Source organism: Galeopterus variegatus, unplaced genomic scaffold (genome assembly GCF_000696425.1).
Source record: "Galeopterus variegatus unplaced genomic scaffold, G_variegatus-3.0.2 Scaffold8639, whole genome shotgun sequence".
In the NCBI taxonomy this organism is placed as follows: domain Eukaryota; kingdom Metazoa; phylum Chordata; class Mammalia; order Dermoptera; family Cynocephalidae; genus Galeopterus; species Galeopterus variegatus.
The window spans coordinates 19,523-34,212 of NW_007734750.1; the positions used below are offsets into that span (position 1 = coordinate 19,523).

Genomic DNA, 14,690 nt, shown 5'->3' on the forward strand with positions numbered 1-14,690 from the left:
ATGAAAGTGTACTTTATACCTTGAAATTAAAGAACATTCTAATTTTAGAGATTTTAATTGTCAAAGTCACAATAGGTTTGCTGTGGAAATTCCAGTTTAGTCTGCCACAACCTCCATAGCCTCTTGGCTTTTCATCCTAAGAGCTAACTTATCAGACATTTCAAAACTAATGCCAAGTGAGTCTGGGAAATCTTTTCCAGAGTTTAAGGGAAACATGTACAGTTGACATCCTTGGATGGTGTAAAAATTGTATAAATGTCATCAATATGGTGGAGGGGATAAAGGGAGTGCAATTTCCAGAACCCCCCTCAAGCACCCATCTCTGAGAACCTAGAGATTCCCAAGTGTTTTAGGAAGGAAGGTAGAAGTACAAAAGTGGGTAGGCAGGACTAAAGAAAGTGGTACAGAATGTATTGAGCAGAAGCAACTAATTTCTAGAAAGATGTCTCCTGTGTTCTGGGAGCCAGAAGAGGCAGGGACCAAAACCAGGCCTGGTAACTTTAATTGGCCTCATGGAAAGAAAGTTAAAGGCCGAGAGCAAAATGGTCAGTAATAAGGAGAACCCTTTGCACAGCTTTCACTTAGCTAGTGTGTTAGTGTCCTACAGCTGCTATAATATACGAGGGTACTTCACAAATTTCGTGGAAAGATTTGTGTTATCTTTCTATTTTTCCACAAATGTTTTTGAAGTGCCCTCATATTATCACAAACTTAGTAGTTTAAAACACAGATTTTTTATCATATAGTTTTGTAGGTTAGAAATTCGACATGAGTCTCACTGAATTAAAATTAAAGTGTAAGCAAGGCTACATTCTCTTCTGGAGGCCCTGGGGGAGAACCAGTTTTCAGCCCACATTCCTTGGCTTCTGGTCCTGTCCTCCATCTTCAAAGCCAGCACTTGCAAGTCAAATTCTTCTCACATCTTATCACTCTGACCTATCCTTCTGCCTCCCTTTTTAACTTTTAAGGATGTTTGTGCTGACATTGGGTCCACCACATAATCTCCCTATTTTAAGATCATCTGATTAACAACCTTAATTCTATCTTCTACTTTACTTCTCTTTTTGCCGTGTAATGTAACATATTCACAGATTCTGAGGATTAAGAAGTGAGCATCCCTGGAGGATAGGGTTAGTATTCTAGTTACCACAATTGCTGAATGTTGCAAAGAGAATTGACCCGTTACTAAAAAGAGAATGGATTGATCATCACATATTGTACACAAATAATGATAGTCAACACTGTGCCCCCAAAATATGTACAATCAATTATGCTTCAATAAAAAAAGAGTAGTATAGGAAAAAAATAAATAAAAATTAAAAATAAATAAAAAGAAAATAGATTAGGGGCAGTTGTGGGACTTCAGCAATACTGACAGAATATTTAAGATTTATGCATTATTTGTAAAATGGCCTGCTAAGAACCTGCTCTTGAATGAGAAGACAGCATACTTGTTAATATGACAATTTGCTCCAAATGACTTTCTAATTTAACACAATTTTGACTAAAGTGAGAGATAAGCAAAAACAAAAGAAAACAAAACAAAACAAAACCCAAAAAACAAAAGAATAGTTTAAAGAGTAATAAGTAAAGATTCATCTCACCACACATTAGAAAAAGCTACAAAGCAGTAATCCTTAAGACTGTGATGCTGGCTCTAAAGGGAAGTATTTATCGATGGAACAGAGGTGAGAGGCTGAAAATAACTTTTAGCAGATATGACATTAACATATGTCAAATATGCAACATAAGATAACAAGCCAAGTATTTAATATTAAGTGAGCACTTTTGAGCAACTGAATATCAATGTGGAAAATTTGATTTAGAACTGCACATCTACTATAGGGCAAAATAGATCTCAGCTGGAATTTTAACTCAGCTGGAGTTAAAATTAGGCAAAATCAAATCTAAAGAATAGAACAGATAACTCTTCACAAACACAATTATTTGATAAAGTATAATCCCGACTGTGGGAGAAGGATAATTTTTAAAGGATTGAAGCAATAAAAAAAATCAGAAAAGAAAATGTGAACCATGAAACTAAGAAAAAGGAAAACAACAGAATGTGGGAAATACTGCAATAATTGAGAGATAGGTATTGGTTATTTAAAATATATAAAAAACTTATTGAATTCTGGAAGAGAATTCACAAAATCCTTGAAGTTAAAATGTTCAAAAAGGAAGAGAACAGACAGTTCGCATAACAAAAATACATACAGTAAGTCAATATTTGAAAAATGTGAAGACCTCATTATACAACAAGGAAGTGCAAATACAACAAAGTACCATTTTTATACCAATTAAATCAACAGAAAATTTTTTTTTGAATGATAAAAGCCCAATGTTCACGAGGCTGTGGGAAAGTACATATGTTGGAAGAGGTGATCTTAATAAGAGTAGCCAACATTTATTGTGCCCACCTTCCTTGTAACATTTCTGTGCAAGGGGACTATTGCTTCTCCCATTTCATAAATGAGGCGACTGTGACTCAGAGAGGTGGGGTGAATAGTCAGTCCACCAGCACATAGTTAGCATGGGCAGAACCAGCCTAATGAAGCTTTGTTGAAGACCAAACCCTGTGTTATTAACCAAAGCTTTGCATGGCTTTCTATGGCAATATGTAATAAAAACAATGATGAGATTCATATGCTTTGACTAATGTATTCCAGGCCCAGAAATTTAGCCTAAGAAAATGATTTCAAAGAAATCCCCCTCTGTTTCTCTGTACTCTATACATATATACACACACACAGGTGGTCCTCGACTTAAGGATGGTTTGGCTTAAGATTTTTTGACTTTATAATGGGTTTATTGGGGTATTAAATGCAATTTTGACGTATGATCTTTTTGACTTAAGATGAATTTATCAAAACACAACCCCATTGCAAGCCGAAGAGCATATGCAAATATATATAAATATGCATATATATTTATACATGTACATACATTCTTATATATGTATATGGACATACATATACAAATATGTTTATTAATTCAACAAAGCTGTTGATTGCTCTTTATCTGCCATGAAATAACTATAAGCAAATTATAATATATAAATGTAGATATTAAAATAGTCAGTGTAAAGAATATGATAAAATGTGCAAAAATATTTATGAAATAATGTTAAATGAGTAAAGTAGACTACACTATTGGATATCCTCTGTGTAAAAACAGTTGGTCACAGGGATGTGTGTGAAAAAGAAAGACAGAACAGCCAAAAATGCAGAGCCTAGCACATGGCTTGGATGGAGCATTTGAGTACTCTGCTGCACGCCAGGTCCAAGAGCTAAATTTAGTCAGTGGGATTTTGTGATTTGGGATGGGGATTAGGGGAAATTTCTAATAAGAACATTTTCGGTGGAGAACCCTACCACATGACAGTTGTGATACCAGAGTGTGCACTTTCACATCGATTGCCTGTAAAAGCCAACTTCGCAATAGTAGTTTGTTTGTCTATGTGCCCCATGGTTGGTGGGTAAGCGCTTTAGTTCCTGAGAGAACACCCCTTCTCCCTATCCCCTCCAGTGAGCAGCACCACGCTCCCCTTGCCTGGTTCACAAGACAATGAAAATAATACCAAAAACATTAACATACAAATTTAAAAAGACTTAAAAAGGAAAAGAGGTTTACAAAAGACTTTCCTGATGATTTGCCTTTCCCTGCAATAAATATACAATCCTGATGAACCAATGTTCCCTGCAAGTGTGACTCTACTTAATTGAGATATTTACGTATAATATTACAAGGCTTATCAGTTATGTGGGAGAGCAAGCTACACTTGTGCAAAGGTCCCTGAAATGTCAGAGAGGGGAGCTATAAATAGAGTTATTCAAAATACCATTTGAATTTTGCCTGTAGATTGAGGCCTTCTCATGGGTCCCAAGGTAGGAAGGAGTAGTGTGAGGTGAATGGATTTCGATTTCTGGCCTTGGTTTTGCTTGTTACTCTTGAACATGAACAGTGACCTCATACCTGTGAGGATGACTCTTTTTTTTTTATCTTTTCATGTCCCACATGTCGACCAGTATCACAGCTGGTGACCAGCTTCCTTACTTCTTGTTTGGCATGAATGGATTGAACACTCTCTTAAGCAGAGTTTTGAGACTATAAAATATGTTCACCTAATGGAAGAACAGGTTTGGCTGTGGAGATGCCCTGAAGTCCAAGCCTCTATGTTAAATAAACAACAGAAGAACCAATTTAGCACCTTGCAATATTTCTGTCTGACTCCCTGTTGGAGTTAAGGTTTTGATGTGGTTGGTGGGCTCACAGAATTCACTGGACATGATTGGAAAGTCCTTCTGATAAAAATGAGGAAACAGAACCATCCTGGGTGTTTCATGAGGTGCTGGGGCTGGGACCTTGGCCAGGGACAATCGCATTGTAGAACTCCCTGTCTATCCTGACTTTCCCTCTTTCTTCATGAATATTTCAATCCTGGTTGAGTTAAAAGAGAGTAGGAAAGAGAAAAAGAGAAAGGGCAGCTGCATTGCTTTACCGTGTGATGGCAACTGGGGAAGGAGATATTGGGCTGATTTGCACATGAACCTGAGTTCTGTTTTTCTTTTTTTCTCTTTTGTGAAGACCAGCTGGCCAGAGCAACCTCCATAAGCCCCACTGGCTACCTCCCAGAGGCACTACCCAGTTGCCAGTGCCCACCCATCACCCTGCTCCCTAAACACAAGCAACGGCTCAGGGCCCGGCCATGGATATGAATTTCTTTCTCCCCTGGGGCAACACAGCTGGATTTCCCACTCCTGACTTCAAATGCATCTGCTTTACCTCTTTGTCTCCCTTGTTCAAGGAGAACTGGTCAAAGACTCTTCCTTGGTCTCTACCCTGCCTCTCGTTTATTTCCTAAATCAAGATTCTTGGGCCTGGAGTAGAAAATTTTGTTCCAACTCTGCAGTTTTCACAGAAGCCCTAGTTTTGTCTGGGGGCCGTGTTTAAGAAGGGTCCAGGTGTATCAATTATGCTGCAGATGCCTGTATGCCACCTCTTTAATCACTTGTGTCCCCTTGTTTGTGAGGCACAACAGAGTGTGCTTTCAGAAGGAGTCTTTTGTATTCCCAGTCTAAAAATATTTGCATGTAAATGTTGGGAATCCAGACAGTCTCCTTAAGATCTACACTTCACATGGGGAGACATAGAGACCACTGGGGTACATCTGAAAATTAAATTTACAACAATTGCACCTTGGGTTCTGCCCCATAGCACTGCGCTAACGTCTGAGAAGGAGAGAGGATGACATTGATAGAGGCAAAGCATAAATAACCACATTTCAAAATGAATACAAATTGCATAATGACAGTTTCCAAACTATTAGCCTACTTTACAAAAAAAAGTTAATTCAACACAAGCCCAGAGTTGGCTGTTGCTTATGTGTTGTGCTGCCAGTTGGCAGGCACGGCTTTGCCAGGGGATTGGGGGAAATGAGGGTTATTGTAGTGGAAGCACACTTGGCCTTTTGTGAGGAGGGTACAAACTGCATCACTGTCTCAAACTCCTGCTGTTCAGCACTCAAGAGTGGGCACCAGGATACTGCATGCCTTCAGGGGAAGTCGCTTACTTTTCCTAGAGGTAAGATGGCCCAGTGCCGAGGCTTGGGGAGGAGCCCTGAGTTTACAGCCCCTTAAAGGAAAGAGTTCTGGGCAGATGGAGATGATAAGCACTGAGGAGCTGTACCTGGGCTGGAGCATGCTGCCTCTAGCTGAGCAATCCTAGGCCTCAGGGGAGGGCATGGCCACAGAGAAGCTGCACTTTTCTGGGGTGAACTCTTCATGCTATCTCGGGCAGGCCATGCCACCGCTCTGGACCTGCATTCCCTCATCTGTGAAATGAAGGGAGTGCACTGGATGACTGTGAAATCCTTCTCATTCAGAAAGAATATCATGGTCTCTTCTTTTACATTGGGTGTCCCCCAGATGAAGAAAGGCACATTGCTTGGAAGAGTAACATGAAACAACGGGACTAGTTCCCTGTTTTCACCATCCTTTTACTACTACAGGATTCATGAATGTTTGTCTCAATGGACAAATTAAGGTGATCTTGTGTGAATGTACCTCAAGAGAAAATGAGAAAGGACCTGTTTAGGAAAGGGAAGCTGTCTGAGGCAAGAGTCTATTTTCTTTGGGACACCCCACCACATTGACTAATTGGGAGGCACCATTAGGAAGGTATCAAATGAACCCTCCACCAAAATAATTTCATGCAGCATTGTGAGGAAGAGGGGTATGTGACGAGGGTTATGTCATGATACCACTTGCCTCCAGAGAGTGTCCACTCAAGATTTGAGAGACCCAGCCCAAGATCTGTGGACCACTTTGTACTAATTCCCTCACTTCCGTCAGTTGGAGGCCCTGGGCTACTGGAATTCAAATTAGACAACTTGGATTTAACAATTAGGAAATCCAGTAAAGAACTCTGTTTAAGCATCATATTTTACCTTTGGGTTTTCAACAATTCCTAGAGTAGTCATATCAGCCTCGAATGATTGGGTAGAAAAATGGTACATCATATGTGCTTAGAGCAAGCCCAATTTTAGGTGTAAAACCCATGATCAGAATTCAGGCAAACATCTATTCTTCGGAAAACAACTCAGATCAAACTCTGTTCCCCATTTTGTATATATTTATAGTAACTCCTGTCTTTAAAAAGTCACTTTTCACACCTGTCTCAAGGGAGACCCTTGTATTTTCAGCTAAAGAACACTTTCTAGTCACTTGCCCCTTTTCCTAACTGCTTGTAGTACAAATGTTGGGTTGACATTATGATTCTCAGGCACTTTGAAGTTAGATCTCCAAAGTTGTGATTACATACATCTATTTGAAACAAGGTCCAGGTTATACAAATCCAGTTTTAATCAAAAGAGTTTTCTCCCCCCCAAAAGTTTATACCTTCTCCCTGCTGAATTTGACTATCGTGAAAGCTCCCTAGCATGCATGTGCTCTTCGGTGTAAAACAACTTTAGTAAGCAAGAGCACATCCAGAATCATTAGATTACTGTAAAATGCTTCATCCCGCACTCCTCTTGAGATTGTGTTTACAACTTTTCAGCTAAAACTAACATCTGCAACGACCACCTATCACAGGTAAACATATTTGCTAATTGCCAGTTTCTAAAAGTATTTTTTAAAAAATAAATCAAAGTAACTTCCTTATATTAGAATAATCAATTATGGATCCATACTTTAGGGATATTTGAAATGCACTTTAAGAGAAATGCTCTGTTTGGGATTATTTCAGAAGACCTCTCTCTTTTAAAACCTAGACTGAGAAAACCTTTTTATCTGCAGAAATATTTTACATATTTCCTCTGTCCCTATCTCATCATCCTTCCTTAAATTATCTGGCACCTGGAAGAAGTAGATATGATTTAGAAAATAGTATGAACGTCTCTTAAGGACCCCATCCACTTATGGGAAAGGACATTCACATTTTTCTTCTTCCAGGCGGCCTGAGGTAAAAAAAAAAAATTCTATATTCTGTCTGTCAGACTGGATATAGAGTTAACTGTGGAATGTGTGTGCTTGATGCTGTTTGGCTTTGAGTCTCAGGGTGGTAAGGCTGGATGGGGTCCTGGAGCTTTTATTTGTACAGACCCGGTATTTCCCAGAGGACTTAAGGCATTGAGAAACCTGATGTCTAACAAGAAGAAAAGGGGTAAACAATGGAAAATAAGAATGGATGGGTTTCAAAATCACCACATGAAGATGTCAATGGGTATGCATGGGTGTATTCCTGAATGTTCCTCACTGCACTAGGGTAGTGATGACCACATTGCTGCAGAAGTCTCGCATTAGATACAATCAGTTTGCTGATGTTTGACATCCACAAGTGTGAAGAAGAGAGGGAAGAAAGGAATGAAAAGTATCTAACAACACTGCAAAAATCGTACTTGCCTCAAATAGCAGACCCTCAGTTCAAACTAGGTGCATATAATTGCTGTGAAACTTGTTTTTGATAAGCCCCAAGCCCCGCTTCCAGTGAGAAGAAATTCTGGTATAACCATGACACCCTTATCTGAAGCCATTGCAATCATTTCATAGTATAACTGTGTTCATAAAATTACTGTAAATTACTAGAAATTGCTCAAAAGCAAATGTTCTACTAAAAATAAATCATGTTTTAAAAATAGTGGGACTGGCCTCCTTCTCCCATCCCCCATTTTGTTTTTTATTTTCTACCCAGCCAGATTTGCATGAAGAAGACAACACAAACAAAGCAAAGGTCTGACTGCTTCTTCTCAATAACTGATTATTCTGGAACATTGTTCAGGGGACAATCTCTTGCCTCAAACAGCAGTAAACCAAATGGCTCCCTTTCAGTGTTTAATCAGCAGGAAACAGGATTCTCTCAAGGTTATTAAAAGTGACAAAAACACTTTAGAGAGTGTGACTTCCACTTCTTCACTGGGAAGCTACAGTAATGGGCTCTCCTGGCTGCGGGTGGGGGTAGAAAAGAGAGAACAGCCTCTTTCCGGTCTTGATGGGACTCTCCCTTGTGTCTCCTTTAAAATTGCAGGACCTTTGGACCAGAAGGTTCCTATTTCCCTATCTCCTCCTCAAAATGCAGGGCAGCGAACAGAATATGGAGAGTACTGGTTGGGTGTTTGGCTGCCATCTTCCCTTAAAGTCTTCTGAGTAGCCCCTTAGGAAGTTTCCTTTAAAGTCTAGGGTTTGGCTTGATGTCCTTAGCATGAATGAAACATGGTCCTGCCTGGGAAGGCACTGTTCTTACTTGAGATTCACCCCTTCCCATCTTGCACAGGTATGTAGGTATGTGCTTACAGAGGGGCAGGGTGGGGAAGAGGATGATGTTGTGGGGGTAGGCGTGGAAGGAGAATATGTGGGTCAGTGTAAACCTGCCATGAGCACTTGCAGAACTCTGTTATGTGCACAGCCTCCTGATGGTGACTCAGGGATATTACCTCTTGAAAGGAGGCCTCCTCACCATTTTGTTCAAATTGCATTCCAATAGCAGTTCCCATCCATACCTTACTAACCCCATTCAGTACTCAAAACCAATGTCCTGCAAATTCATAACTTTATTGAAAATATAAACATCTGGCCAACATAAACAACAAAAGTGTAACTTTGTAAATGTCTTCAATTCATTTAACAGGTATTTAATGAATTACTCTCAATGCTGTGCTATGCACAATTTATATCTGGCAGAAGAACACTTTGGAAAAATTGTCATGAAGACTATACTTTAGAACATGTGACCTGCAAAATGATGGTTAACGACAGGGGCCCATGCCATACCTACAGGGGCCTGGCCAAAGGGAGGCATGGGAGGCACACGTAGCACAGGTGGCATAAACTGCACACGTGGCCCTTGTGGCATAAGCGGCCCAAGCGGCTGTTGCACCATAGGAGCATATCCCCAAGCAGGCCCCCGAACAGGGACGGGATTATAGGGCCAATTGACAACTGCTCCCATACGGTGGCCAAAGGCGACGGGGGCCATATTTCTTAACATCATTGCTCTCATATATCGTCTCCACTTGGCCCTTCTGTTCCGAAACCAAACCTTCAACCAGAGAGAAAAAAGGAATTGGTTTAGTATATTGGACTATTAATGTCATGATAGAAAAAAATACGAGTCTCTATATGCCATTGAAGTTTTAAACTGCAACAGGTGAAACAATTTCCTTATTGCTGAAATATCTTAGGAGAGGAGTAAACAGCTCATGTCCTCCTTTAAGCTAACCCTTAGTGAGCTAAGCCTAGTCCAGAGCTTGGCACATTGCTGTCTAGCTCCTCCTGCTTTTAATATTCCTTAATGTTTTTTTTCTAGGTCTTGGGTACAAGTGCAGCTGATGAATTGTACTGAGTCCCTGCTCTTAATGTTCAAGCCTTGTAACAAAGTAAAGAAATGTTGAACCATCAGCTGTCCAGCTGCCTCTGTCCCCTTCTCACCAGACATACTGACAGCCTGGTGTGGGGGAAGGAGAGCATGGCAAAAAGGTGGGCCCAATTAAAGCCATATTGAGGAGAACCACTCCCTATTCCAAAAGCCCTCCTTCGGCCTGAAGCAACTAATAAATATGAGCATGATAGATTTTTAGACAAAAGGTTTCCTTCAAGGATATTTAAGGACTCATTCTTCCTCTGAAATCTCTTGCTAATTAAACAAGTGGTGGTATGTCAAGGGAGGCCCAATCATGGGGTCCCAGGGACTTTGTGGCATATCTTGCTGGGACATGAATTTCTAAAACCCTGGACATTATTTGTTATTTTAGTGTTAAGGAAAATTTAGCCTAACTGTGTCCAAATTCAACAGACTCTCAAAATCCTTTTCCCAGACAAGAGTCCTTGGGCATCCCATTGTCACCATTGTCAACTTTGCACACTCCAGTCCACTTTGCCCTCCAAACCTCCCTGGGCTCAGGGCAAGATCAGCTCATTCAGCTCTAGTTAGTTTCAGGATCCTGGACGGTAGCCACTGCTGCCCAGGTGGGGTGGGCGGGGAGGGCACCCTGGGTCCTTCCAGCCCCACTCCTTAACCAGGAGACTCCAATCCCATAACTCATTCCTAAGGCAGGAAAACCCAACTCCACCTTCTAGGAAGACGTTCAACAACAATGTGGATTGGGAGGGGGGGTGTCAAAAAAAAGGTTCCTCCCTAACTGCTTGCCACCTATTAACAAGCAAGCAAGCTGTCAATTAGGCTTTACTGCCTTCTTAGCATACTAGTTAATGGGGTTTACACTGTATTTAGTGCTTCTGGATACTCACAAACTGCAAATTTTAATTGAGACAAAAGGTTTCTTCTCCCTGGCTGAAGCCACCCTTTCTCTTTCCTATTTTAGTATTTGGGGTCCTTCTGCTGCATGAACATGTAGTCTGAAGAAGGCCACTGCTACAGAGCTCATTTTAGAGGGATTCAAATGTGCCAGTGGCCAAATCTCCCTAAACATAACCAAAGATGACAAATCTTGGTATGGCCCCATATTAGGTCCATATTCCTTGTACTGGTTTCATAAAACAGGTCTACTACATTTACAAAAGAAAGGGGGGAAAGCACCTATTAAAAGCTTCTTGGAGGAAATTCAGGCTGTAGAGTTCGGAAATAGATGAGGGCATTGTCTTTTTCCTTATTCGTGTTTTCTGGCTCTTTTTCCCTTTGGAAATCCATTGAGAGACCTATGTAAACTCAGGGCAGGGGAAAGCAACTTAGCAAATTTTAAGTCCACTCCCCACCCCAATCCCGCCAGAGTTTGCCTTGTTTGCCTGAGAAAGCAGAGGCCTTGTCATACCAACCTGATGTTAGGCATGTCTGTGAGTCCAGCTCTTGGCATCAGAATGCCAGCATTCAGTGGCTGCTTTTCTGGACACCACCAACACAGGAGAAGTGTGTTTCCATCACTGCATTCACATGCACTCTGGGTCGAAGCTAATAAGCCCATTCTGGTTTTTGTTTTTGTCAAATACTTTTTTAATGCCAACTATGGTTTTCTATGATTTCGAATAGTCACCTTTTGATGCCATGGCCTACAAAATTAGTCATCACTGCCTGAGTAACTAAAAAAGTACTTTAAATCAACATAAGAATCTGGCCTGACTTGAGAGCACTTCCCAACCAGTCAAATTCCAGAAAACTCTCCTTTTCAAAATAATAGCACCAAAAAGGAAAAAAAAAATCTTAGATGTTAGAAATTCCTGAAGAGAATATTCACTTGGTAGTTTCATAAAGTTGAATTTGTTTGGCATCTGCAATGCATATGTTTGACTGTGTACAATTCTTCTCTAACCTTTCCAGCCTTCCTCAATCAGTGCAACTTTATTCAAAATTGTTCTTCCTTTCTTTTTCTGTTTCAGTTTTTAAAGACAATTTTCTAAAGCTCTTAGCAATGTTTTTCAGGCTGACATTAAAGTATTCCAAAATATTAAAAAATAGGGCTGCTATGAGTGTGTACATCCATCCATCCATCCATCCATCCATCCATCCATCCATCCATCATCTATCTATCTATCTATCTATCTATCTATCTATCTATCTATAGATGGAAAGAAGAATACAAGTTCCATTATTTCCCCTTTAGGAAATCATGCTTCCTCTGGTCATTGACAGTTTCCATAATCTGGAGTTTACTTATCCCATTTTCCACCTCCAAGGCCCCCAATGTTCAAAACTTATTTGCCAAACATGGAAAAGACAACAAAAACACACCATCTTGAGAATGTCCAGAACAAAACCTAGAGCATGTTTTAGAATGGCTGCCCTGCCAAATTACTTTTTCAAGATTTACTGACCTGCACGACGGTTTGAGTCAAATTCAGGCGTCTTGCAAGCTCCTCTCTGCGGGTGGGGGGTGGTGGGGGGGGGAGAAATGCAAATGTTCAGTATTCGGAATTGTGAATAATATGAAATATATGGATGTACATTATTTCTATCCCCACATCCAGTGCAGTTTTCTGTAATACAGTTTAAGGCTTGCTTTACGGAGTTTTTTCCCATGGACAATTTATCCTTAAATAAGATAGAAAAAGGGAATATATGTGTAAGTGTCTGGTAGTATGTTCGTTAGCTGAATGTGACTCAATCAGTTTTTCCATTTGTAGAACATAAGAGAACAACCCTGGAAATCTTTTCTTGGGAGGTACCTCTGTGAAAATAAATGAAATGCCACAACACCTTTAAAGCACTGTTTTGAACTAGAATATTTCCGTTTATCATAAAAGGGAGAGATGAACTCTCAAGGAGGGAACTCCAAACCACGCGTCAAGCGTGCCTTAGGAAAATTCTTTTTTGCTCTTTGGCGGGCGAAGGCTGAATACAGCGGAGCAAGAGAAGGCGCCTCCAAACCCCACACCGACCTGTCCTCGTCCCCCATTCCAGCCGGTCTAGAATAGGGCTGCCCCATCGTACACTAAAGGGATTGGGAGCACAAAGGCTATCAGGCAGGCCAGCAAAGGGAACCATTCGCCAGCTTTGGAAAGTTCAAAACTCTGTCGCCTTGGTAGAGAAAAGAGGTCCAAGTGGCAGAGCCAGGACTAGGGTGAGACGAGTGACGTGCTCGCCTTGCATGCAAAAAAACCCCCTCACTATCAAGATAAATATTTGAAAGGGTGGAGGGAGGAAAGGAGGAGTTGGTAAAGGGATACAAAAATCTACTACGTTGCGTAATGATGAATATACTAATCATTTTGATTTGAACACCACGTATTGCACACTGGTATTGATATTCAATGCTGTACCCCAGATATGTACATCTATGTCCCAATAAAAAAAAAAGAAAAAAAAGTTAATGCAACCCCCCCCCCACAAAAATAAAACCCACGATGAAAAAATTACCGAAATTTTAAATAAAGGCGGGATCTGACCCTGCTGCACTGCACTCGGTTCACCCCAGTGCAGTTCTGTGCAATCCCTGCAGGCGTCTCTGCAAGCCCAGACAGCAAGGGTTGCCCCAGCCCCCCTTAAGCCCCCTAGATGGCTTCTGGCTCAGAGGGAAGGGAAAATGTCCCTGGAGAGAGCTAAAGACGCCCAGGGATGAGACCGAGACCCTGGAGAACTGGGAGCCTCCAGGGCAAGCCACTTACCGCTCTATCACGTCGGGGTACTTAACGCGAAAGAAAAAGTTCTCCAGCACCTGCAGCTGCAGCTGAGTGAACACGGTGCGGCGGCGGCGGCGGCGGCGGCGCTGATAACCCTCCGCGGGCTGTGGCCCTTCCACGACTAGGGGGGCCGGCTCCTCCCGCTGTTGCTCGGGCTCGTGGCCGCCATCGCCCTCGTGGAGGCCGCCATAGGGGCCACCGACGCCCTCGTAGAAGCCGCCATCGTGGCCGCCGACGCCCTCGTAGAAGCCGCCATCGTGGCCGCCGACGCCCTCGTAGAAGCCGCCATCGTGGCCGCCGACGCCCTCGTAGAAGCGGCCATCGTGGCCGCCGACGCCCTCGTAGTCTTCGCGATCCAAAGGGGGGGGCGCTTCCGCACCAGGGCAGTTTTCTTCCAATCTTGCTGCATTCTCAGGTTTGGGCCCGGCACGTACCTCGTCGTCTCTTCCCTGTTCAATCACCGAGGTCACGGTAGGCTGCGCATCTGGGAAGGGGGGAAAGCAAAATAGAGAGATAGAGCATTGAAGCCTATGGCGCTTGGGCAGGAGGAGGAGAGGGGCCATTATGGAAAAGCAGCAGCAATGGCCGCGCAGCGTCTGGTCCACTCGTCTCTCCCAGGGAAAGTTTCTATCCTGGAGTTCGTGAAAGCACTTGTCCCTGTCCAGGCACTTACCATGCAGTTCTTCCCTGTCCTCGTAGACTCCTGGGCTGCGGTGGCCAGTGGCACAGAGGCTGCCTTCGGGTTGGAACTCCATGCCTTAAGTGCTATCGATGAAGCTGTGCGCTTTTGCAAACTGCGCTCGGGTCCGCGGGGATTCCGGGTTTGGTGCTAGAACTGGGACCAGCCGCTCTGTCGGATGCTCTTCTGGCGCCGGGACCTCTTTGTGGCGCTAGTCTGGGTATTGCGCTGCTTATATAGGGTACGGTGACTTCCGCAATTTCAAAGAACACGTGCGCACGCGGGTTAGACGCCCTCAATTAGAATGGGGCCTGATGGGGGCGCACTCGCGGACAGGGCATCTAATAGAAAAGGGCGAGTGTGTACGAGTGTGGTCTGGTAGCGGGCATGCTGTGCCAGGAACGGTGGCTCTGACTTGCAGTTTAACTAACTATTCCCAACTC

The 14,690-nt window shown here is 42.5% G+C and overlaps 1 protein-coding gene across 1 annotated transcript; it reads right to left on the reverse strand.

The window, feature by feature from the left end:
- Positions 1–9,031: 9,031 nt before the first annotated feature.
- LOC103608619 (homeobox protein ESX1-like) lies at positions 9,032–14,323 on the reverse strand. Its single transcript, XM_008593031.1, has 4 exons — positions 14,242–14,323; positions 13,554–14,052; positions 12,264–12,309; positions 9,032–9,537 (listed from the first exon to the last, which is right to left on the reverse strand). Exons 1-4 carry the CDS (start codon positions 14,321–14,323, stop codon positions 9,217–9,219), a joined length of 948 nt encoding a protein of 315 aa, XP_008591253.1. The 3' UTR covers positions 9,032–9,216.
- Positions 14,324–14,690: the final 367 nt, after the last annotated feature.

Coding starts and splice junctions, on each gene's coding strand:
- LOC103608619 (XM_008593031.1), bottom strand. CDS start 14,323: ATGGAGTTCCAACCCGAAGGCAGCCTCTGTGCCACTGGCCACCGCAGC. Junction 14,053..14,241: donor GGACAGGGAAGAACTGCATG/GTAAGTGCCTGG, acceptor CCCCCTTCCCAG/ATGCGCAGCCTACCGTGACC. Junction 12,310..13,553: donor TACCCCGACGTGATAGAGCG/GTAAGTGGCTTG, acceptor CCCCACCCGCAG/AGAGGAGCTTGCAAGACGCC.